This window comes from Talpa occidentalis, unplaced genomic scaffold (genome assembly GCF_014898055.3).
Source record: "Talpa occidentalis isolate TD23 unplaced genomic scaffold, MPIMG_talOcc4v2.1 talOcc4.347, whole genome shotgun sequence".
NCBI lineage: Eukaryota > Metazoa > Chordata > Mammalia > Eulipotyphla > Talpidae > Talpa > Talpa occidentalis.
The window spans coordinates 4,976-31,644 of record NW_023603707.1 but is presented as its reverse complement, the minus strand read 5'-3'; the positions used below and the strand labels follow the sequence as shown (position 1 = coordinate 31,644).

Sequence of the window (26,669 nt, the reverse complement as noted above, 5' to 3'; positions counted from 1 at the left end):
AATATTAATTTGACTTTTTTATTATTTATTTGTTTTAATCCTGATAACCTACTTTGTAGAAAAAATGTCACTGGGCAAGTCTGAAAAAAATTTTGAGGGCTTATTCAATTCTATATGGCTTTACACTAATAATGTTTCAAGGCAGTTATAAGTACTTGATGAGATAAATGCATGTGTGGAGCTTAATATCAAGAAACAGTCTCTCTGGCATCGGTAATCAAACAATTACGAAATGGAAAGTACATCTTGTACAAGCTGACAGAGCCATTAAATCAGGAAAGCTGTGGGCAGACATACTGACACTGCAAGAATTACCAGAAAGCATTAATTTCAGCATTAATAAAATGGCAGTAAATAGATGACAGTTGGCAGATGAACTAAGAAATAAGGTTACTGGCCTTGTTGAGCTCGCGTCTGATTTTCTCAGGCACAAACTGGTCGAGGTAGCGTCTGAAGTGAAGAGCATCAATGGCGACGATTTCAGTGCCGCGCCGCTGCCAGTCATCCCTGGGGCAGGACAGAGGTGGGGTGAAGATGAGTAACTGGGAAAGCCATTCACAAAATAAAGCCCTTGTGGGTTCGGGTTTCTTAGACTTTGGTGGGGCTAAAATATTAAAACAAACAATCCAGTAGTTACAGGTCTCAGCAAAACAGGAGGGCAGAAAATACCGTTTTAGTTTCAGATTCTAAGGCATACACATTGTGGAATTCCAAGCATTACAGTAAAATTAAAAACTATCAAGACAAACAACAGTATAACATAGTCTAAACAGGTATACCATTTGCAGGCAGTCTCAGAAATTAAAGGATTTGGGGGTAAACAAAAGGAACTTACTTCTTTGTTTTCCTCAAATACTAAAGACATGGTGTTTGTATCTCAACAAATGTTCACTTCTCCTTTGCTTTGAAAGATCTGTGCTAAGTTACTGGGTTTGAAACATTACCACATATTATCAAGGAAAATATAATATAATAAAAAAGAAAATGTAATATAATAAAAAAGGAAATAATCTTCAGAAGCATTATATAAAAAATGTGTAATGACTAAATACAACATTCTACCTACTGTGCTCAATTACTGACGGTACAAAACTATTTTTAAAAAGACAACAGTAAAGCAGACAATAACACATAGCTTGTAGAAACAGGAAGGACTGGGTCAGATGATAGCTTTGGAAAGAAGAAATTCTGAATATCCCATCTCTTTATAAATTTGCACATTGATGGGTAAAGCAACTTCTCACACTAAAGAGAAACAGAAATCTTCATGTTAGCCTATAAATAATAATCAGAAATTAAGCATCCACACAGGTCACTGTTGCAAACAGTTTTAACAAAACAAAGGAAAAGAGACAAAAGAATGGAGATATTACAAAGAGTACATTTTATAGCTACACACATATGCATGTACATAAGGGCTTGCAGGCACCATTTCGTTAAAATTTATCTCTGGTAAACCATTTTAGTGTGGAAGCAAGAATGCCAAAATGATGTTTCAGTAAGAAACAGAAAACAGTAGCAGCAAAGTTCACTGTAGGCTCTGCATTCAACTGTTTTGTGGCATTTGGCAAATTGTTCCAACACAGGTTTCCCCCATCTACCTAAAAACACAGATAAATTAAGGATAACTAAATATACTAAAGACTGTAAGCTCTAATTGGAACCAATTCCAAATAATTTGGAGTTGGAAATTAGCCTCCAATGACTTCTTACAAATGGCAGCTGATAGGTAAAAAATTGTAGATTTCTGCTTTTCCAGTTCTTGGTTTAGACTTCTGGTTCTTCCTTTTGGTATACAGAGATGATGCTATTCTTTTAAATACTATTGTATTTAAAAATAGTATAGGGCCTCCCCGGTGGCACAGCTGTTGAGCGCTGGGTTGTGAAGCTGCCCGCAGCCTCCGTGACGCTGGTTTGATCCCCAGCTGCTCCCCGGCCACCGGAGGAGGGTCCCACATGGCGCGCTCAGATCTATCCTGCCGCCCACTGCTCCCCTCAGCAGTGTACTTTGGTCCATCTGCCTGCTCTGCTCCCCACTCTGGCTCTGGTGAATTCTCTCACCCTCCCGCGCTTCTGACTGTACCCAGTGTTTGTATGAATAAATAAATAAATCTTTAAAAAAAAAAAAAGAAAAAGAAAATTCTAACAACCCTAAAAATAAATAAATAAAAATAGTATAGTAGAACCTGTACTACTGAATTTTTTTTAAAAAGTCAAATCGCTGATATAAGAGTATATAGATGGGAGGCAAAATGTACCACTAGCTCTTGCCCAAGCCAATACTAGAATAAGAAATGAACTCACCTTTCACTCTTGTCTTCATGGCTCCGAGCCCAACGATATGTTTCAGCATAGCCTGTGTATTCACTGTACTGTTCAGTACCTGAAACGAATCATCTGCTGTTATTTTTCTGAAGACTTTTTTCTTAAAAAGCTGTACTTTCTAAAAGAGTCTATCAATAAACGTATTCCTCCTTTCTGAAATTATCTTATTGGCAAATACCAATTTATTCTCCCCCAAGTTTTCTTGATTTGCCATTAGTTTACATAACTGTACAAATATCAATTAAAAAAAGAACCACTGGTCTTAATGACCCGCTACTATTTCCCATAAAGAAAAAAAAGTTATACCTCTAAACACCACCAAAATGTTTATCATTTAGTGACTAAATGTCTCAAAATAGAAAACAAAATATGCTGTCATTTAAAACTGCAGAGGTACCATCACATAGCCAACAGAATGGGTAAAATAGAAAAGAATAACACTAAAGGTTGGCAAGGAAGTACAAGTAGAATTCTCATTATTGTTGGTAGAACATAAAGGAAAAAATTGTCCTTTTAAAAAGTTTTTGGCTATTCTCGGTTCTTTGCATTTCCATATAAATTTTACAGTCACCTCAATTACTATTTTTAAAAGTCTGCTAGAAGCAATATTGTACCAACATTGAGTCTACTAACCCATGAGCATTGTCTATCTTTCTATTTCTTTACATCTTCTTTACTTTTTCTCAGAAAACAATTTAGCAATTTCTTATAAAACTAAATATACACTCATCCTTTGGCCTAGAAATCTCACTCCTAGGTACTTACCCAACAGAACTAAAAATGCATGTCCACAAAAACCATACAAGAATGTTCACAGTAGCTTTATTCATAATTGTCTTGTATTGGTAAGAATATAGGCTGAGAACCAGAACCACTAGGAGATATATATTAAGAGATTCAGTGCAAGGATGTGACTTATGAAATTTTGGAGGCTGACTAGACAAGTCTGAAGACTGGACATTTCAGGCCGACTGAGGCTGCTGCCCACAAGAGGAATATCTTCTTCAGTACAGCCTCAGGTGTGCTCTTAAGGCCTGAGAGTGAATCAGACTCATCTAGGATAACTTACATTTTTTCAAGTCAATCAGTATGGACTTTAATTATATCTAAAGAATATTTCTATAGTAACACCTAAGATTAGCATTTGACTGAAAAATTGGGGGCTCTAGCCTAGTGAAGTTTCATATAAAAAAAGATGACCACAAGCTTCAAAGTGGAAACACCCAAGTGTCTATCGGTAGGAAATAAGCAAAACATGTGGCATGATCATGCAAAGGAGTGCTACTTAGCAATGAAAAGGAAAGATATGCTGATATACTAAAAAAAGTAGAAGAAAATCACACATGCTGAGTAAAAGAGTGCATATTATGTGTACTTACATGAAATTCCTTAAAAAGACAAAACTAATTTGCAATAAAAAGAAATTGTGATTATTTCTAGGGCTTACATGGGGATTTACCAGAAAAAGATGCAAGGGAATTTCTAGTAGCACCAGACATACTGTTTTTTTTTTTTTTAAAGAGGCATGTATTTTTATTTATTTATTTGTTTGTTCGTTTGTACATGCACTGGGTACAGTCAGAAGCGCCGGAGGGTGAGAGAATTCACCAGAGCCAGAGCGGGGAGCAGAGCAGGCAGAAGGACCGAAGTACACTGCTGAGGGGAGCAGCAGGCGGCAGGAGAGGTCTGCGCGCCATGTGGGACCCTCCTCCGGTGGCCGGGGAGCAGCTGGGGATCGAACCTGTGCGCAGAGGCTGCGGGCAGCTTCGCAACCCAGCGCTCAACCGCTGCGCCACCAGGGAGGCCCCAGACATACTGTTTTATGTGTTGTAAATTGGTGAATCTAGGTAAGTTTATATGGACCTTCATTGTATTATTCTTGCAACTCTATAAATGCAAAACTTCTCATACACAGAAATATAATTTAAATATTAAGTAAAGCTATAAAAATACTAATCTATTTTGTGTATGATTAAAAATTTTCATAACTTATAAAAGATGTAGACTTGGTGATAGTTTCTAGTCCATTACTTAGCATACTATTTCTTAAAAATAATTTATACCTTAATTCCTATAAATTCATCTAAATTTATCAGTAAGATACTTAGCCACAAATCAAGAAAACAACTGCAATATTCATGATGTTTCTTGAGTGAAGCTTCTCTTGACACCATAAGGAGAGTTGGTTGTTACTTCTCTGTGTTCCACAATATTTTGATATAAAATTGGTAATTTTTTTACATAACATTAAATTGCAATCTGAAAGTTAATTCTACTTCTATAAAGTAGCAATGAACAATCATAAATTGAAATTTCAGAAATATATTTACAATAGCAACAAAAAATATGAAATACTTATGAATAAAGCTGAGAAAATATAAAAAGAGTATATGAGGAAAACGATAAAATATTACTGAGAAATTTAAGACTAAGAGACATCTCATTTATGTGTTAAAAGTTAAACATAGGGGCCTCCCTGGTGGCGCAAGGGTTGAGACACAGTCTGTGAAGCTATCCGCAGCCATTGCAGCACAAGTTCGATCCCCGGCCAGGAAGCAACGCACATGGCGCAGCAGACCTCTCCTACCTCGCCTGCTGCTCCCCTCAGCAGTGTATTTCAATCAATCTGCCTGTTCTGCTCCCCACTCTGTCTCTGGTGAATCCTCTCAACCCCCACACCTCTAGCCTGTACCCCAGTTCTTATATGCATAAATAACCTTAAAAAAAAAAAAAGTTAAACATAGTCAATATGTCAATTCTCCCCAAACTGATTTATAGATTTCAAAGCAGTCTTAAAATTCAGCAGGCTTTTTTTTTTTTTAAGAGTATTTATTTATTTATTTATTTATTTATTTATTTATTTATTTATTTATTTATTTATTTATACAAGCACTGGGTACAGTCAGAAGCGTGGGAGGGTGAGAGAATTCACCAGAGCCAGAGCAAGGAGCAGAACAGGCAGAAGGACCGAAGTACACTGCTGAGGGAGCAGCGGGCGGCAAGAGAGGTCTGCACGCCATGTGGGACCCTCCTCCAGTGGCCAGAGAGCAGCCGGGGATCGAACCGGTGCTGCATAGGCTGCAGGCAGCTTCGCAACCCAGCGCTCAACCGCTGCGCCACCGGGGAGACCCTCAGCAGGCTTTTTAAAATATTAACAAACTGACTCTAAAATTCACCAAAATAATTCTGAAGAATAAAGTTGAAGGGCTCACACTGCATGATTTCAAGAATCATTATAAAGTTATAATAATCAAAACAAAAATAACAAATTAATAAATTGGATTTAAAAATTAGAAACTTCTGTTCTTCAAAAGATAATGAAAAGATATGCTACATATAATTGATAAAGGACTTATATCCAAAATATATAAAGCACTTTCAAAACTCATCAACAAAAAAATTAAAAACATGCATAAAAGATAGTTTATTATACGTAGCCATTGTATCTAAACTTATATAACTTTATACTTTAAATATAATACAGTTCATTATATGTCAATTGTTTCTCAATAAAGCTGTTAAAAAATGTAATGTGACTCCCTCACCACAATGTCTGCTTTTCGGGGCAGGGATTATAAATTAATATTATGTCTATACTATTGCATCTTGTAATGCAAGAATATGGAAGCAGTTGAGTAAGTATGCCACATAAGCATAATAGTTAATAAGCACAATAGGAACACCACCATATTAACTGAAGCTAAGAAGCACAGAGAAATTTAATCTGAAGGTATCATGTAACTGCCACATATAAAAAAATTCACATTTACAAAGACAGTATGGCATGATTTTAAAAAAGAACACCACACTGATGTTAGGAGACATGACGTACCCAAAGTGAATCCTTACATAATAAATCTCATTGGACTTCATCTTATCTATAAATCAAGCCTGTTAATAAATCTTATCTTGTTTACCTTCTGGAATTGCTTAGAAAACCAAGTAAGATGAATTTAAAATTTTTCAAAACCACAAAGTAGCTAGTACTGGGGTCATTAAACTTAACGTAAGGGAGGTAAAGATATATGACTGCATTTATATGGAGTTTATGAACAATCTGGTCTATCAAAATAAAATGTCAGGAATAGTCTTGTTCTTTTCTAATTTCTGCCCTGCAGTGGACTAGACTCATTTCTTCCTGTTTATCCCCCCCCCAAAAAAAATTACTGTTTACTTAGATCTCTTAAGTATGAAAACAAACACTTGTTTCTTGAAAATAAAGTAGTTGGGAAAAATATCAATTATCATAATTCTACTTCAAGTTAGGATGGTTTCAGTCTTCTTTTCCAAGAAGAACAAAGTTAGATTTTAGGAACGAGAAATAGAAAATGCACATATAGATGCTTGCACTCTAATCAAATTAGGTCCTTTTCTAAGCAGACATCTTTCAAAATTATGTCCTCCATCAGTTCTAAAAAATGGATGGTCTTAAATTGTTTTAAATTCAAATTCACTTATAAACTATGATGAAAATGCAAAAACAAATAATAATAACAAGACAAAAGATTGAATGAACTTTGTGTCTAGGGACACATGTTCAAAGACAATCTTCACTAAAGGACGAAAATTTGAAGAGACCCATTAAAATCTTTTCAAGGACAGCTTTATGAGTTTTTGGATTTAGTAGTAAGAAACATTCTAATACCCTCTTCATAAAAATGAAAATTTGTGATGAACACAGGAAAAAATATTTGAAGGTTTAAAAAAATTGCATTGACCAGTGAGTTGTTCCCTTGTAAAGGATTATATGAAAACCAGCCACCCACTTTCTATTATTAACACTCACACATTGGTGCAGCAGACAGAACACTCTTGCCTTCATTTCCATGATTAATAAAAATTAAGAAAAGGCAAACTTCAAATGAATTTAAATCATCCCCAATGAGCTGGTGTCATTTAGTTAGCAATAGGCTGTTTGTGTTGTTAGTGACAGGCAGCTCCTATAGTGTGACTCTGTAAGACAGTCCCAGTACTAGAAATAATGGTGTACACTTTTGTCCTTTTATCAGTTCTACGGACACTCACACAAGATATAAAGATCGATGGTCTGGAATGTTTTGATTCAGTAAAGGGCAGGTTATATGTGAGATGTACAAACATTCTGCTCAGTAAGTTTCATGTGCAGGCATTAGTTTTATGTGCTCACCAAACAGAAACAATAGAACAATCTCCAAGGTCCACTGCAGCACACTTTGGTATTGAAGTGATTTGCTGGATGTTGTAGAGGAACAGAAGGGGAAAAAATGGAAGATTGGAGTTTTAATTCTTTCCCTCTATCTAGACTTTTACTGAAAGGTTTTAACTCATGGCTACCCCAGGGAAGATGACAGCAAATAGAGGAATAACACTGTCTGGATAAAAGTATTTGCCTGTTTGTATGACCTGTTTCATATTCATTTAAAAGTCTGATACCAACCAGATGCCCTACAATGATGATAAATTTAATTTATTTCCAATTTCTCAAACTCTTCTACAGATTCAGGCAGCATAGTCACAGCCATTAGCTCACGGAGCCTAGATGCATCATTGAAGGAATGGAATTGATCAGGCAGACAGATTGCAGTGCATAGTTAAGAGTGTCCAAAGAAGGGAGATGGCAGAAATCCAACATCAAATAGATGATGAAATGGCCATTTCCATTAAGGGAACTTCACATCACAGATATTAATTAGGAGGCACTATAATAAAGTTAAGTGGATGTGGGGAAAAATGCTGAGTTAAAAGTCACCCCGGATGTCCTTAGCCTGAGGTAATTACAGATCTGAAAGTGAGTCATAGAGCTGCAATTTTCCCATTCAGTTTTACATTGAATGCAGGTAAGCTAGAGACCAGATGTAGCCACAGAGTAAGGATACTCTTTTAGATTGAGGGCAGACTATTTAAAAAAAAAGAAAAATTCTAATGTTTTCCTGTTAGTATTCTCAAGGCATTTATATCCTGTATATCCTTTATAGTAACATTAATGGTAGATGACAAGAGACTTACTACTTCCCTAGTACAAGAAAATGAAGCAAATGAAACAAATTAGTTTTGAGTTTAAATGCCCAGTCTTCTGCCAACATTTTAAATTCAAGGATGTAAATTCATCTTAAAAAAAATTTTTTTTAAAAAGATTTATTTATTTATTTATACAAGCACTGGGTACAGTCAGAAGCGCAGGAGGGTGAGAGAACTCACCAGAGCCAGAACGGGGAGCAGAGCAGGCAGAAGGACCGAAGTACACTGCTGAGGGGAGCAGCGGGCAGCAGGAGAGGTCTGCGCGCCATGTGGGACCCTTCTCCGGTGGCCGGGGAGCAGCCGGGGATCGAACCGGCTGCAAAGGCTGCAGGCAGCTTCGCAACCCAGCGCTCAACCACTGTGCCACCAGGGAGGCCCCTCATCTTAAAAACTGATGGAATATTTTGTTTTGAGTCTTCAGTTCAAAACCAGGTTAAGTGCTAAAACTTTTAAAACCCTTTAAAGTATTATTTGATATGTCCAAATGCTGGAGATAGTAACATTTCAGGCCTTCAGAGCTTCCTTAAAACAATATGAGATCGATATTGAGAGTATTTAGTTGCCTAACAACAGGTTTATGACAGTTTAATTTTTTTTTGGTACGTCTGTGTACTCTCTTCTCCCCAAATCCTTTCCAACTACATCCTTCCAATCGGCATACATAATAACAATACAAATAGATGATCCTTATGGGAGTTGAGGCAATGCTGAGAATAAAAGAATTTTTTATTTCTATATCAGTATAATTTGTATGACAACCTCAGACTTCTTGGATCAAATACTTCAGGTTATTAACTTCAAATAGCTGAGGCTCTACTCAAGTGGAAATTCCTTTGCTAAAGTTCCTTTTTTACTTACTTTTTTTAAAGATTTTATTTATTTTTGCATAGAAGAACTGGGTGTAGCCAGAGGTGCAAGGGGTGAGAGGACTCACCAGAGACAGAGAGGGGAGCAGAGAAGGTGGATCTGCTTAAATATGCTGTTAAAGAGAGCAGCAGGCGAGACAGGAGAGTCTGCTACATCGTGTAGATAGCTCCCTGCTGGGGGTAAAACTCAGACTGTGGTCGTGGGCCATCATGGTGGGCCATCGAGGTGATAGCTCCCCAAGGCCACCAGGGTGGTCCCCATTTTTATATTGTTATATGAACTCAAACAATTAACAAATTCTCGCCTTCATAAAAACAGTAAGATTAGCAAAAATTATGAGAATCAATTTTTTCTGAACTTTGTAAATTAACCAAAGACTTGCAGCAATTTTAGAAATGCTTATTAAAGAAAAATTGGGCTAATTCTTGGAAAAAGCTGTAAATTTTGTGGCATTTTAATTTGCCCTATTCCTTTTCTACTCTTTCAAGCTCCAAGTAGCCTCAAACACCAACAGTCTGTAATCATAGTAAAAATCAACAGCCTGAGAGTGAAAAAAGAGTAGGCAAAGGAGAGCTGCAGTTACTTCAAAGTCCATTTTCAGAGAATTGTCATCATTTGACTCCCTGACAGTGCTGGCTTTATTTTATCACATTGGAGCCAGCGCAAAATGACTGTGAGACTTACTCATTCTGGGTATCTAAGGAAATCTCTGACCAATCATTAGATGGTTACTAATCCTACCAAGCATAAACTTTAGTAACCATACATAAAAAAGAACATATACTTTAAAAATTATTTTAAATGTAGTAAAAAACCTAAAGGAAACTATGTCTTAGAACTAAATGAAAGTATGAAAATAATGCCTCACAAGTAGAGAATCTCAATAAATAAAATAACACAAGTAAAGAATCTCAATAAAAGGTATTATTATAAAAAGAACTTTAGACATTCTGAAGTTGCTGCAATAACTAAAATAAAAATTTCACTGGAGGGATTCAAAAACAGATTAGAGCAGACGAAGGGGGAATCAGTAGACTTGAATACAGGTCAATTGAGATTAACCAGCCTGAGAACGTAAGAATGTAGAAAAATAAGCAGAGCTTCAGAAATCAGTGGGATACCACACCATCAAATGTACCTACATGTGCATAATGGGAGTTGTAGAAGTAGAGATAGAAAGGGAAAGATTATTTGAAGAAATAATGGCAACAATTTCCCAAATTTATTTAAATACTCAAGATGCTCAATGAATTCCAAAAAAAAGATAAAGTGAAAGAGATCCACACGTACATACATCATAATCAAATTATTAAAAGACAGAAATAAACTTGAAAGCAAAGCATAAGAAATGAAATTTAGATCTTCTCCTGAAGGTTGCCTATAAATGTATCTGGGGCAATCTTTAAGATTTGACCTCAGCATTTCAGTTTTGTCATAAATTAGTTGAGTATACACTGTAATAACAATTGACCAAATTATCCAACACTGTTGAACCAAATTCAACACTGTTGAATCTTTAGTTTCTTAGACTAAATTCAAAGCAGGAAAAATTCAGAGAAAATAAATCCTCTTTCTGCAGAAAGAAAATAGTATCAGCAATAGATGGCTAATTATGGCTTTTATGTGGGCATGTTCTTTCAGGTACTCAAAAATAAATGGCTTAACTTTCCCATGGTGTCTAATTTACAGTTTCTTAAGAACTTTGAGTTAATCATTAATTTGTACATTCATAAGAATATACTGTGGCATAGTAATAAATCAAATCAAAAAAAAGAAAAAAAAATTGAATCTTAATAGCACACCTAAAGTATATATTTATTACATTTCCTTCTCTCTTCCTTCTATATTAACTTAAATCTAGGAAAGGTACTAAAATGAACATACTTTTTCCTCTTAGGATTATAGAGATTGGGAAGAATATAAGGTTACTGATTTATTTTTCTTCTATAAAGTTCACTGTTGTACTGATTTCAATTACTGTAAATGTGCTTTTTATAATTAAGTATACTGTCTTCAGACTGCAGTACAACAGATCACTTTGGAAATGTAATGGAACAAAAATGCTAGGATACACACTCGAAGACATATTACTATCTTCTTTTTAAGGTATGATATTGTAAAATTCCAAACTGGAAGCTAATTGAATAGTTTTTATCCTTATTCCTAGATTAAAATGCCAAGAAAGAAGGAAAAGATGGGGGATAAAGTGTTCATATTCAAGATTATGAAAATAAAACTATTACAATTTCTAAAAACCAAGTATAAATTTATAAATAAAAATAAGGGGGTAGTGTCCATTGTAGAGAAAAGCTTTATCTGGGTGGCCTCTAGACTTCACGATAGATATTCAAGATAGGGAAACTACTCCATTGTCCAGACTTCACCAAACTAACCTGTGATGATAAGACACTCATTGTGATCCAGCACTTCAGTGAAGAGTCGTGAAACAATCAATTCAGGATTGATCAAAAAGCGGATTTCTTCTTGTACAAGTCCTGCACTGGTTACACCACCACCAACAAAACGGTTTGCAAAGTCCACCTTTGTGGGAAAATGTGACATGTTAGATGGTCTAAAATACCTATATATATGATAAAGAAGTGTACTCCTTTTAAGTGGTCATTTTCCTGTTCTTTGCTATATAAATCGATCCCCCAAATTATTAATCAATCTTCCCGGGGAAAAAAGATTGTGGTTGACTACATTCTTTTTACCTCATTGTAGTTAGTATCACTGCATATCAATATGGATTCTAGAAAACCTTAAAAGAAACTTGGAAAATAGAGCTTTTAGGCAAAAGACTCAATGTATTTGTATTGCCTCTTGCTTATAAACATTTGTGGTCCAATGACCACAAGTCAAGGGAGGTCTTTACATGGAAAGATTTCAAGGTCATTTCCCCACCAATCACTATTCACTTTCCCTTTGTGTATTTTATATAGTATAACAATTAAATATTTGTCCTTAAAGAATTGAAAAGTTTAGAGATTGACCTTTTTTGAGTAACCTTTTTCTTCTGTGTAAAAGTAAAGGGATAGAATTTCTTCCTTCTAAATGCAACCTCGGACACCAAACTGCATGAGCAAACTTTTTTTTTAAATATAGGGAGGGGGCCTCCCTGGTGGCACAAAGGGTGAAGACACAACCTATGAAGCTGTCCACAGCCACTGCAGCATGAGTTCGATCCCAGGCCAGGGAGCTAACCACATGGTGCAGCAGACCTCTCCTGATTCGCCTACTGTTCCCCTCAGCAGTGTATTTCAGTCAGTCTGCCTATTCTGCTCCCCACTCTGTCTCTGGTGAATCCTCTCACCCCTCACACCTCTGGCCTGTGCCCCAGCTCTTGTATGCATAAATAAATCTTTAAAAATAAACAAACAAATAAATAAATAAATGGAGGAAAATGAAGTAAGACAGAAAACCCAATTTAGCAAGAAAGATTCAACTAAATTAGTATTTCCAATTTGGTTTAAAACTATATATAAGCATTCCATGGAGCACTATGATCAGATTCCCAAGTGCCAATTAATAAAGATGAGTTATATAAGATGAAGAGAAAGCACACTAAACTTGCTGGCATTATTTCAGTTCTAAAACATGCTAAGATGGGATTCAGGCAGAGTGATGATCAGTAACGATCCTAACAGTATATACTTGATATTTTCCAAATGAAACAATTAACTAAAATCAGAACATGGGGAAAACAGGGGAGACATGGCATTCTATCTAGATTTAGCTGACACTCAGGTAAAGGAATAGCTGTATCTCTGAATCATATACACTACTGCAAACCAATGTTACCTCAACAAAAGATCCACTAAATGTAATATGCCTCTGAAAGCATGGGGTCTTTTAGAAAATCAAAATTTCTACTTAAAAGTTAATAAAAGGCTCTCTATTATAGGTGAGAAATATACATAAAACTGAGCATATGAGTGTGTCTTTATTTTTAAGCAGTTATTTTTTAAGTCACTTTAATTTAAACCTATTTGTTCAGATTACTTAGTTTCTGAATTATAACTTGATGAAAAGAAATGATAACACTCCTAGAAAGTTTTGTTATGTTGCCATTCAGCATAATGTAATTTATATGCTACAGAGGGTTTTGCAGCACTGCAATACAATATTCCCTGATCTCCTGGGGATGCATGGCATGGGTGGAGTACAATTAATAGTGCTAGAAGCCTTTATTGTATTCTTTTAATCGACTGAGGTCTCACATTTCATCTATAATATATTCCAGGGTGGGGAGAATCTCAGCTTTGAATGTTGCTAAATAATTCTATGCAGAATTGTATTCTAATGAAAGGTCAGCATTCCTGTGGTGCTAAGTAGCAGTAGCTTTGTTTATTTCCTCTGTATTAAGACTCCCTCAGTTAATCGAAGAATTTAATGTAGGAAAAAAAGTCATGGAGCGGGAAATGTGAGGAAAAAGTGATATTCATTTGAAATAAATTTTAATCACATTTCAAAATTATGGTTTAAAATAGAAAAAAAGCTATTGATTGAAGACAATTTTAAAAGTTTTTAAATTCAAGGATAGGAAAAATGTTAATTCCTTATCCTAAGTATATTTGTTTATAATCTCAAAGAATCATTAGGAGAAAATGATTTAAAATAAAACATTGTTTGCCTCTTTGAAGATTTTTTTTTTTTAAGATTCATCTATTTATAAATACAAGAACCAGGGTACAGGCCAGATGCATGGGAGGGTGAGAGGATTCACCAGAGACAGAGTGGGGAACAGAACAGGCAGACTGATGAAATACACTGCTGAGGGGAGCAGCGGGCACAACAGGAGAGGTCTGCTTCGCCATGTGGGACTCTCACTGGCCAGCCATGATCGAACCCACGCTGCAGAGGCTGCGGACAGCTTCACAGTGAGGTGCTCAACCAACTGTGCCACCAGGGAGACCCCTCTTTGAAGATTTAAATTACAAAATATGTTGAAAAATAAAATGCCATTGTGAAAAAGAATTGCAGGTCATTTGGCACTAGAGCAAAAGTGTATAATAACTAGCCAGATGCAAACCAGTCGGCTCTTTTATAATAAATATTAAGTTATTCAAACAAATTAGTTCATTCTCAGGCAACTGCTTCACTTAGTTTCTAACATCAAATAAAAATCTAGAAAAAAAATCCGCTATTCCCACAAAAAATGAAATACACAAGCTTCTCTCTAAGGAAACTAAGTTTATAATGCTCTTATAAGTGACCTAAGAACTTAACATTAACATTGTCTTTGATTAGTGATTTAAAAAGAAAAGGTCACTATAAAGCAAAAAGAAAGCATGTCTCAGGTTTGTTATAATTTAAAGCTAGATATACAGCTTTGTTAACTCCCTGTTCCAAAAATATTTTGTCTAGTAAAGGCAGTAACACTGATTAATAATAAGGATTGAAAGATGGACAAAATTATCTGTTCTAAAACAGGGAAACAATAGCAAGCATAGTTGTTTCACATGCCTGAAACTGTTACATATGGGAGAGAGGAATTTCTTATCAATCAGTTTTAGATGTCTGCTTCCTAGACCTAAACAAGATTGGTGGCAGAAAAACATCTCCAGCTGGTCATCGTTTAGGGCAGAGCAAGGGCCTTTAAAAAAAAAGAACAAAATTGCTTGGTGACAGCTTCTCAAGACAGTACTCTGGGAACTTCTTCCACTGTCAATCTACAATCAATGTCTGAACCAAGAGGTCTGATGTTGTCAAGATCTTAGGATTTTCTGTCAAAAGGTTTTTTTTTTTAAAGGCACATGTAAGAAAGAGAGAGTGTACTTGGCAAATAACAGTATTACCGAGGCTGTCAAAATGATCTGTTTGGTGTTTTTCTCTATTCTATCACGCTTCTTTGCATTAAATCAGCAGAAGATAAATAAACAGCTTTTCAAATTTCCTTTGCTGTCAGAAATTTGACAAGACAAAGTCTCAAACACCCACGTACTGCCATGATTCACCTACCTGTAGCATGCCTTGACCATTTCCTTCTATAGTACCTTCATAAGTGACATGTAATCGAGTCAGAGGTTTTTCACATCTACAATTAAAAGATATTCCTTTATTTTTTTAATGACAAATATTTCACTACAGAAAAATCTGAAAATACAGAAAAGTTCAAAAGAAAATTAAAAACACTAGAGAACAGAAACAGATGCCTAATGTTAATTCTTGGTATAGATACCCCCAAACTTTTCTTATTCAAATACATAATGTATTTAAATTGAGATAAAATATTGTCTTGAAACCTGTCTTTCCCCTATAACATAACAAAGTTTCTTCTAAGAGTTGAAAAACTTCTCAAAATATAAAAAAATTAAGATGTATGAAATGTATTATGCTAGAGTAGGCAACCTGAGGAATGACATAGAAATGGTACTGAATCATGATTCACAGATGGGCTCTATTTTCACTTGTTTGATAACCATATGCATGTGTGTATGTGTGTGTGTGTGTGTATGGGTGTCCTGATGAAAACACATGCCACAGAAATTCTGATCACTGGTATTTTTATAATAAATTGACAGATGAACTTAATACCTATAAGTCACAACTGTTTTCTTTCTCTTTCATAAATCATGATCACTGGGGTGTTGATGAGATATAGAACATGCTACTCCAAAATATGGCCTGTTGACATGCTGAGTATTTTAAGCTGCAGAAGTCTGAGAAAATGACAGAAACAAGAAGGTCACTCTGACTTTCTCCACACCTCATACTTCCTTTCAGGAACAGGACACAGAAACCTAAATGAAAGATGTCCTCCCTATACCCAGAGGAAGAGGGTACTTTTATCTCTGAGGACAAAAGGACTTTAAGAAGAATCCTAATGGGCCTCCCCCGGTGGCGCAGCGGTTGAGCACTAGGCTGCAAAGCTGCCCGCAGCTTCGGCAGCACTGGTTCGATACCCAGGCACCAGCGAGGGTCCCACATGGCGCGCAGACCTCTCCTGCCGCGCCCGCTGCTCCCCTCAGCAGTGTATTTCGGTCCATCTGTCTGTTCTGTTCCCCGCTCTGGCTCTAGTGAATTCTCTCACCCACCCATGCTTCTAACTGTACCCAGTGCTTGTATAAATAAATAAATCTAAAAAAAAAAATCTTAATAAGTAGGTCTTATTCTTTCCTCAGTCTAATACACCTTTTCCATACTCCTTAACCTATCATATTCCTCCAGAAGTCTTTATCAGACAGTATAAAAATACACAGGTCTGTTTCTTTGGGCCTTCAGTTCCTTATGAAAACTACTATATCAAATAAAGCTTACAATAAATCTATACATTTTTCTCCTATTAATATTTGTCGGTTTAATTTTCAGATCCAGTCACAGACCCTAAGAGGGTCAAGGTAAACCTTTTCCTCCACTATAGAGTTTACTTGGTTTATATTATAAACCAATTCTATATCATTAACAGTACTTAGCAATGACCTTATTACTAACTGCTTTTATAGAAGGAAAGACAAAGCAAAGAAAGCATATAAGTAATCTGTCCATGGCTAGAAGCAACAGAGATTTGAACTTTGGTAGCCTATGTCAATGGTCCAAGTTCTTAACCAGTATATTATACTTTTAGAAAAATTACTTTTAAATCTGTTGAAAGTAATACCATACGTTTGATATTTTTAAACCTCCTTTTTTTGGGGGGTGGGGAATCCTATTTTCCTAGCCATTTTATTCAAACAAAGACCACTTGTGAGAGTACAACTGAAAAGCAGCATGATGCAGTCATCATTGGTATGTCAGTCAGGATTTCAAAACAGAAATCTCATCTGTTGCCAACTATTCTCCATGACTAAAGTCGACAATTTATAGTTAAGTTCTCAAAAAATTATGAAATGGTTAGAAACTAGTTTTTTTTTTAATCAACTTGCTGGTATTTTTAAATCAACTTGCTGATAGGTATCCCCTTTTGACTCCAGAGAATCCCTTATACCACTGGCCAGACTATGAAAGACATAGTCTATTGTAGCACTCTGTGATTAACTAAGCTTGGCTAAGATACTTACTAATAATCAAAGGGTTAACTATAACGTGCTAGAAACTGGACAATCAGAAAATCCTCTAACTTCCTGGCACCCACTTAATCCCTTACTCTTGGGAATATCAATAATCCTCATCTCTTCTTCATGTGAATGCACCTTCTTCATTCTATGTGAATGCATGTTTGTGGTTCTGTGAAGTCTAAAGACACCAATTTTAATTTTATTCTCCAATTCACTTATGAAGCAAATAAAAGAAAAAAGATCAATAAAATAAAAAACTTAGAAAGGTTATCAAGTGAAATTCTGCTTATCAAAGTCAATCTTAAGAGCAAATTTATCTCACTGACACAGTAGCCTCGCCAATCTTTGCATTTCAACCTATTCCTTCTCTCCTGGATTACAATGTACAAATGGATGTCCTTTAACATTAGAGCCAAATGAATGTCAGATGCAGAGTAGAGATTCTGAGCTGAATTAAAACAAGCCCTCTGAATGGTCTATAAAATCTATACTAAAGTATAGATACTAAAGTAACATGAACAAAAACATCCATATTTCTATACTAAAGTAAGATGAATAAAAACATCCAAACTAATACAAGAGCTAAGAAAGCAATTCTTACTGCTTTTTTTCAGTTTATTTAATTTTATCCATTTTCTTCTACTAATAATCATCTCAGTCATGCATTCCACTCTTAAAGTAAGTTTGCTTTTCTTTCACCTCACAAATAAGTACCTTTAATGGATGAAAGTCACCTAAGCAGATTTGCCTTCTCCAGGTAACTCCCTTAAAAATGAGTCTCTTCCATTATTCACTCCAAACATAATTACAAACTATGATAAAAATTATCATTAGGTAAAAATGAGTGGCACTGCTTAATAATAATGCACATGCAAAATATAAACTTAGTATGCTTAATTATGGCCTCAAAGTGTGTTTAGAAAGTAGATCCATTCTTTTTTAAGTGCTTTGGTGATTTGCTCAGATTAGGAAATGTGTTAACTATTTGAGGGCATTAAGAAATTTACTAATTTGAATGAACCCAGATTGGCTATTATTCTCCTCAGTATTTGCAGATAAATTAGTAAGGGAAAAAAGGTACATTAGCAATTTTCACAAAATGTGCCACCTAGGAGATGGGATAGTTAAACTTCAAAATTCTTCCCAATCAGAATCTAGGTAATTAATATTTACATTTTAGTTTAACAAAAAAAAAAAAAAAAAACTTTTCCCAGTCTTGTCTTTCAGAAAGAAAGTCATAAAACACAAAACACAAATACTGACCAAAAAGAAGGGTGAAAATGAACATTTAAATATTGATAGTCCACTAATTTTAGTGTCTTTATACATAAAACTTAATTCTAAATATGCCTTTGTGTCAGAAGATAAAACTTAGTCAAAACAGTATAAGTCAAAAGGTTACACACTTTGATTCAAAAGGTATACCTTGTTAATAATGAGAGCTATCAAAGGATCAATTATGAAACTTCCTAATACTAGGGTATTTAGAGGTTGGGAAACCATCTTCCCAGGGGCTACAAAATAGAATCCTCTCATGATTTGAAAAAAAAAAAAGTCCTTTTAATTCTAAGATTCCATGATTTTTTTTTTATTATTACCTTTCCCACTCTGGAAAATCTTCAAGACTCTGTCGTGTAAATGTCACCAACCCAGTAGGTTCTACAAAAGCAATAGATGAAAAATACCCAAGGTAAGTTTCAGTTCTGAAGAGATTACATACGTTCCACATAATAATGGGTCTGACAATGACTATAAAGCAAATCAGGAAATACCAAGTATAGCAGAGGAATACAATAGAAGTGTGATTTAAAATAACATTATCCTTATAGTAGGAACTTTTATGATCCAGCAATTCCACTCCTAGGTATTTACCCAAAGGACACAGAAACATCAATTCCAAAGAGCACCTGCACCCCTATGTTTATTGCAGCACTGTTTACAATAGTTAAGCTTTGGAAACAACCCAAATGCCCAAAAACAGATGACTGGATCAAGAAGATGTGGTACATATACACCATGGAATATTACTCAGCATTCAAAAAAGATAAACACATGCAATTTGCAGCAACATGGATGGCGCTGGAAGGGATCATGCTCAGCGAAATAAGTCAGAAAGAAAAAGAAAAATACCGGATGGTCTCACTCATAGCAGGAATCTAGAAAACTTAAATAAGGGACCAGGAAAATGAATAACTATAAGAAAGTGAAAATCAAAATCAACAAAAAACTATGAACCAGAGACACTCTATGGGGGGGGCGGGTAGGGAGGGGAGGGATTGGGGTCAAAATAAGGGGATTGCAATTGTATGGGGAATATAAAAATAAAATTTATTTTAAAAAATTTAAAAAAATAAAAATAAATAAAATAAATTAAAAAAATTAAAAAAAAATAAAACCATAAGCCTTCACTAAACAAAACTATACAAATAACAATACAACTACAGAATTTGAGTGCTAGTACTTTTTGGTGAGGTTTTTCAAACTAAATATTCTTTCAAACAAATCACTGAACAAAAGGATATATAACGGGGCTTCCCCGGTGGCGCAGCGGTTGAGCGCGGGGTTGCGAAGCTGCCCGCAGCCTCTGCAGTGCCGGTTCGATCCCCGGCTGCTCCCCGGCCACCAGAGGAGGGTCCCACATGGCGCTCAGACCTCTCCTGCCGCCCGCTGCTCCCCTCAGCAGTGTACTTCGGTCCGTCTGCCTGTTCTGCATCCTGCTCTGACTCTGGTGAATTCTCTCACCCTCCCGCGCTTCTGACTGTGCCCAGTGCTTGTATGAATAAATAAATAAATAAATAAATCTTTAAAAAAAAAAAAAAAAAAAAAGGATATATAACGGGTGTAGCTTATAAGATAAAGAGAAAAGTGAATTTTTAATCTGTAGACTTCTTCTCAAAGTCAGGTTTTAACTCTACACCTAAAGACTGGTGAATGTGTCCACATTTACATGCTTTTATAATAAGATAATATGTTTAAGATTAAAAAAGGAAATAGCTGGTGTGAGCTTTGGAGTTGACAGAGTTCAATTCAGGGCTCAGACAATATGCATTTGCTCTACTTATAAAGAGCATTAGCCGGAAGGAGGAATTAGTGTGTTCTAAGAGGTTAGAGAAGAAAGATAACACAGTTTTCAAAAAGCAATAGATAGTAGAGGATCAAAATGCAATAATTTTAGATCCTTTCTTTTGTTTAAAAAAAAAAAAAACTAGTGGCAAAAACAACAAATAAATCAGCAGGCTAAAAGTAATCTATGTGATTCGAATCAAAGAAGAAACTAAAAAGGCCAGGCCATTTCTGTTTTCTTCTGCTAAAATAAAAGTTCTTAAGCAAAGAGCAGTATGTCAGGAACTATTAGTGGTAATGGTAGTAGAGTACCAATGAAAGCTTGGTTATCCTTTGGATGATTTCATATTTCTCTCGGAAGCAGAAGCAACTCAAAAATTACATGCAGTAGTTTAGAAAACAGAATTTTGTTAGCATGGATTTTAAAATATTCCTTAGATATCTAAGTTTAAAACAAATGGATAGTATACTTAAAACTTACAAGTAAGAAGTCAAACAATTCAAACATGAGAGAAGCTATTCTATCAACAGTAAATATTAAATGTCCTCCACATACATAAAAGAGAACAAGAGAAATTCATAAATGAACATTGCTGGTAAAGCAAGAAAAGGCAAGAAACCTGGCTCTTTAGCACTGAGATTATGCCTATTACCTTTAATCCATAAAAAGGCTCCTTTTTTCTCAAAGTATTTTATTTGGGTTAATCAAATAATTCTCTTAATAAAATCACAATATAAACGACATGAATCACCAACTTTTAAATACTGTATAAAATACTTTATCTAAAGCTATATTGAAAATGATTTAATACAGAAAGTTCTTTAAAAGCTTTTAGTCTCTGGCCTCCCCTGGTGGTGCCGCGGTTGAGCACTGGGCTGCGAGGCTGCCCGCAGCCTCTGCAGCGCAGGTTCGTAACCGGCAGCCGGCAAGGGTCCCACAAAAAAAAAAAAAGCTTTTAGTCTCAAGATCCTCACTACAAATATATTGATGTAAGACAACATGGAAAAGTTAGTTATGATAGAATTATATTCTGTGAATTCTAAAAAGCACATTTTGTCATGTACTTAATTTCTGAAACTGGGATACATCTTTAATATTGATATAAGTATTTAGTCATTGCTGTTGGTCTGGATTAATGTTGAACTTTTCCAGAGAAAATGTGCCCCACCCATCTGAGATCAGTATGAATTAAATCCTCTTGCAGGCTTTTGTGTACCACACTGGTTCTCTGACTTCAGTCCCCAAACTTCTCAGGGGAGAAGTTTTCTCTCTCTCCCTCAGTGACAATGCTGACACTTGTGTCTTTGTTGTCCCTTAATTCTTAGACTAAGGGTACAGACCTTCAATCGACCAGCTTTATAAGAGAGGTCTTCTACAACTCTCTACCCTGAGAGTTTTTTCCTTTTTAGTAGTACAAAACATAATGGCAGGTCTTACCATCTATAATGTCCTAGATTTAATGAAATCTAGGTACTTTAAATAAATAGGTTTCCACAGTTTCTATTCAGGACTCCAGAACTTCTATATAACCTAATCATTCAGCTGCAAATCTTTTATTCCACTTATTTATTTCCTCCTTAAGCCTGTAACTTCATATCCTGAAAACCTATACCATGTTTTACTATATTCCACAAAGAACTAAATTACCATGTGCAATGAAAAAGCCAGAAGGTAAAATGTTTAATTAGAACTTATTTTTTTGAGCCTAATTCCTAATACTTATGATGGTTTATAAATTACTTGGTACAAAACAGAGTTTAGCTATTTCCCTCAGTTTCAAATCCCAAATTTAGAAAATAAGTTGGCTTTAGAGAAGTCATACATTATTGACTCCAAGGACAAAAATGTAAATTTTGAATAACGTCAGTAAAATAATGGTATTCATTCAACTGAGATATAGAATAGCAAAAAAGTACTCATTTTTCTAATAAATTATTACAAATTCTAATTTAGTTTTGTCTCATAAAGTCCACATAATCTTTCATTTTCCTTAATATTTCATTCAGTACAGAGCACAAAACTAAAAATCATAAACTAAGAGATAAATAGCTCTGTATTAAAGAAGCATATGATTCTTTCCTTTAAATACTGAATTTCTAGTAATTGACTTCATTCTAAATAGCTAAACAAAGTCCAGTAACAACATTAAAGGGAGAAAAATGCCAAGTAAGCTATAATGCAAGATTACTTATTAAAGGAAGCACAGGAGAAAGATGAGCTTAAAATGATTCGGTGGTAAGTTTTAAGACATCCCCAAAACCTAGATGGGTAGAACTGAAATGAACTCACTTCACTTGACTGGAGCTGACCTGCTCACCAAAAGCAAACTTTTGAGAAGTTCCATTTTTCTTTATAATTGAAAGAAAGGTCAGTCACTGATAAGAGCTAACATTTATTAAGCATCTAACTTCTCATTTAATATTTACAATTATCCTCTGAGGTAATTATTATTCTTTTATATTACAAATGAGGAAACTGAGGCTTAGAGATGTTAAAAACTTGTCCATGATCACCCAGCTCCTGGGATAAGAGTGACAATTCCAATCTGTTATCAGCTGGTCATTGCTAGCAATGCTAGACTACTGCCTTGAGTGCTATTACTAGCCTCGAGGAAAGGAACAAAGACTTGTAGACTCTAAATACAACACTGTTCTATAAGAACACTACAAAAGATTGGGGTGGGGGGTGGACAAAATAACGGGATAGGTAGGAAGGTAATGAACTGGCTGACCTATGCAAATACACTTAAAATAATTAAAGCAGTCAATGCTTCTTTAAATAAAGAACATGCAAAACACATTTCCTGGTCAATATGCTTTCTCTTAAAAATATTAATTTACTGTTTTTATTAATGAAAATCCATTAGGATATCACAGTATACAAAAATCTCACACAACACAGATTAATGTATATACATACTTATGCATATTATATAGATTTTAAGAGTGAATTATTACTGTTTCAATGTGGTTCAGGCAGGAAAAGTATACTTTGAACACAAAGTGTCCTTGAAATGTCAGTTGATCTAATTGTCCCCCTTGGTGATAAAAATTATAGCAAGAATGAAAGGGATTTACTTTTCTCTGTGACTCTTCGAAAGTAGCAGAAGAGTGTTTTAAGCTTCTCTGGTTTCCTTGATGAACGTCCTTCAAACAATCTGAAAAAGACAAAAAAATAAATGAAGGATGATTTAAAATGCTATAATGATTCACAAAAAACTAAATCTATATTGTACCCAAACATAAAAAAGGTAATCCTTCCAGAAGGCAATAACAAAAGAGAACTAGAAAACTGGTTTGGACTCATATGATACCTGGAGAGGACTGAAACCCACTAGAACCAGGCTTCTTGGGTTGTTCAAGTCAGACGGCACTCTAACCACCACAGTTCTCCAATCTATCTTCCTCCAGGGAGAACGTACCATCTGCTCCCCAAAGTCAATTAGGAGAGTGAGTGAATGCTTTATAATTTTCCCAATGGCAAATACTGTTTATAGTTCATAATATTAGTAGGTAAAGAGATTGAGCAAAAAAAAATGTACATGATTGTGTTGGGATGGGGGGACAACAGCGATCAGAAATGGGTATGACAAGATATTGGAGGAGTGACCAGTCCTTGGTAATGAAACAAATATATTCTTTGCACAGTAGCCAAAGCAGGGCCTACCCTATGCCATCTAGTTTCCAGCAACCTGGACTTGCACTACTTAATTCAGTTTTCTTTGAAATGATGTGACATTGTTACTGGTAACATGTAATGCAATTTATCCTGAGGAAAGAAAAGCAGGGCTTTGGAAGCATAGACCTGGGAAAGTGGTTCACTAAAGATTTCAAACACAAAGGCATGCTTTAGGGCACAAGGTCTAGCTTTCCAAAGGCATCTAACAATTATAGGGAAATTCTGTGGCTATAAATGCTGAGATGTTATTCATCTGCCTCTAGTCATATACTTGAACTTTAAAAGCAGAAACCTTTCAAATAGAAGTTCACTTTAATAAGTGCAGAAATAGGTAAAATATTTCATGATCAGAAAAGCAAGCTTACATAACAATGCAGAGAGGAAAAAGTTAATTTCACGAGAAAATCCTGTTGAGACTGAAATGAATTAGCAAAAGGAAAGGAAATGCAAATTTCAAACGATCTTGTTTTCAATGATCTGAAATTCTGTATTCAGGGTCAATTTCTGAATAAACAATTTATAGGAACACATATTTCCTAAAAAGAATACTAGTATCAGAAAACATTTTCACCAAAATCTAACTTAATTTAAAATAAGATCGATTTTTAAAAATAGCTCGAGTGACTTGTGTGAAAATTTTTACTCATCTAAAAGAACTTATATTTTCTTAAAATGTTAAATGCAAATACTTTAAAAATCTAGCTTCGTGCTGAAAGAATCTTTGATGGTACAGGCTTCCACTTGGCTTCTTCTGCAATATGCCAACCAGAATACAGTTTCTTTAAATCAAAATGATAGTCAAATGAAAAAGTCACTTGGGGGTTTAATTAAACATCCTGTATCAGGATACAAAATCAACACGCAAAAGTCAGTAGCCTTCCTATACACAAACAATAAATCTGAAGAAGAAGAAATCAAAAAAACCACCCCTTTTATTATCGAAACAAAAAAAATCAAATATTTGGGAATAAATCTAACAAAAGAGGTAAAGGACCTATACAAAGAAAACTATAAAACACTGTTAAAAGAAATAGAAGAAGACACAAAGAAATGGAAAGACATCCCCTGCTCATGGATTGGAAGAATAAACATTATTAAAATGGCCATCCTACCAAAAGCAATATACAGATTCAATGCTATTCCAATCAAAATCTCAATGGCATTCTTCAAAGAAATAGAACAATTATTGATGAAATTCATATGGAATCACCAAAAACCCCGAATAGCCAAAGCTCTACTGAAAAAAAAAGAAGGAAATGGAGGCATCACACTCCCAGACTTCAAACTATACTACAAAGCCATAATCATCAAAACTGCATGGTATTGGAACAAGAACAGACATACAGACCAATGGAATCGAATAGAAAATCCAGAAATAAACCCACAGATTTATGGTCAACTAATCTTTGACAAAGGAGCAAAGACTATGCATTGGAGCAAAGAAAGTTTGTTCAATAAATGGTGCTGGGAAAACTGGGTCGCTACATGCAAAAGAATGAAGCTTGACCACTACCTCACACCATACACAAAAATCAACTCAAAATGGATTAAAGAACTAGACATAAGACCTGAAACCATAAAATACATAGAAGGAAATATAGGCGAAACACTACGGGATTTGCACATCAAAGACATCTTTACAGACACATCACCCAAAGCAGTGATAGTGAAGAGAAAGATAAACAGCTGGGACTACATCAAATTAAAGAGCTTCTGCACAGCAAAAGAGACAATAACAAAAACAAAGAGAAACCCCACCAACTGGGAGAACATTTTTGCACCCAACACTAATGATAAAGGACTGATCACAAAAATCTGCAAAGAGCTGATGAGACTCAGCAACAACAAAGAAAATAATCCAGTCAAAAAAATGGGCAGAAGAGCTAAAAAAGAAACTTCTCTGAAGAGGAAATGCAAATGGCCAACAGACATATGAAAAAATGTTCAACATCACTTGTAATCAGGGAAATGCAAATCAAAACTACCAAATGAGATACCATCTCACACCAGTGAGAATGGCACATATTAAAAAAACTAGCAACAACAAATGTTGGCGAGGATGTGGAGAAAAAGGAACTCTTGTGCACTGTTGGTGGGAGTGCAAACTGGTCCAACCACTATGGAGAGCTGTGTGGAGATTTCTGGACCTACTAAACATAGAGCTTCCATATGATCCAGCAATTCCACTCCTAGGTATTTACCCAAAGGACACAGAAACATCAATTCCAAAGAGCACCTGCACTCCTATGTTTATAGCAGCACTGTTTACAATAGCTAAGCTTTGGAAACAACCCAAATGCCCAAAAATAGATGACTGGATCAAGAAGATGTGGTACATATATACCATGGAATATTACTCAGCATTCAAAAAGAATAACACATGCAATTTGCAGCAACATGGATGGCACTGGAAGGGATCATGCTCAGCGAAATAAGCCAAAAAGAAAAAGAAAAATACCGGATGGTCTCACTCATAGCAGGAATCTAGAAAACTTAAATAAGGGACCAGGAAAATGAATATAAGAAAGTGAAAATCAAATCAACAAAAACTATGAACCAGAGACACTTTTTTGGGGGGTGGGGGGGGGCGGGAGGGGAAGGATTGGGGTCAGAATGGGGCGTTGCAATTGTATGGGGGAATATAAAAAATAAAATTTAATAAAAAAAAAAAAAAAAAAAAAAAAATAAACATCCTGTATCAAATAAATATGATTTATTAAATGAACACCTTGAGCTCCATT

General features: G+C 35.3%; 1 protein-coding gene across 1 annotated transcript; it reads right to left on the bottom strand.

The window, feature by feature from the left end:
- Window positions 1-23,437, bottom strand: LOC119256634 (poly(ADP-ribose) glycohydrolase-like). Its single transcript, XM_037524418.2, has 6 exons — window positions 23,328-23,437; window positions 18,785-18,845; window positions 15,151-15,226; window positions 11,583-11,730; window positions 2,305-2,383; window positions 1-507 (listed from the first exon to the last, which is right to left on the bottom strand). The coding sequence occupies exons 3-6, from the start codon at window positions 15,157-15,159 to the stop codon at window positions 378-380; spliced, it is 366 nt and encodes a 121-aa protein (XP_037380315.1). The 5' UTR covers window positions 15,160-15,226; window positions 18,785-18,845; window positions 23,328-23,437; the 3' UTR covers window positions 1-377.
- Window positions 23,438-26,669: the final 3,232 nt, after the last annotated feature.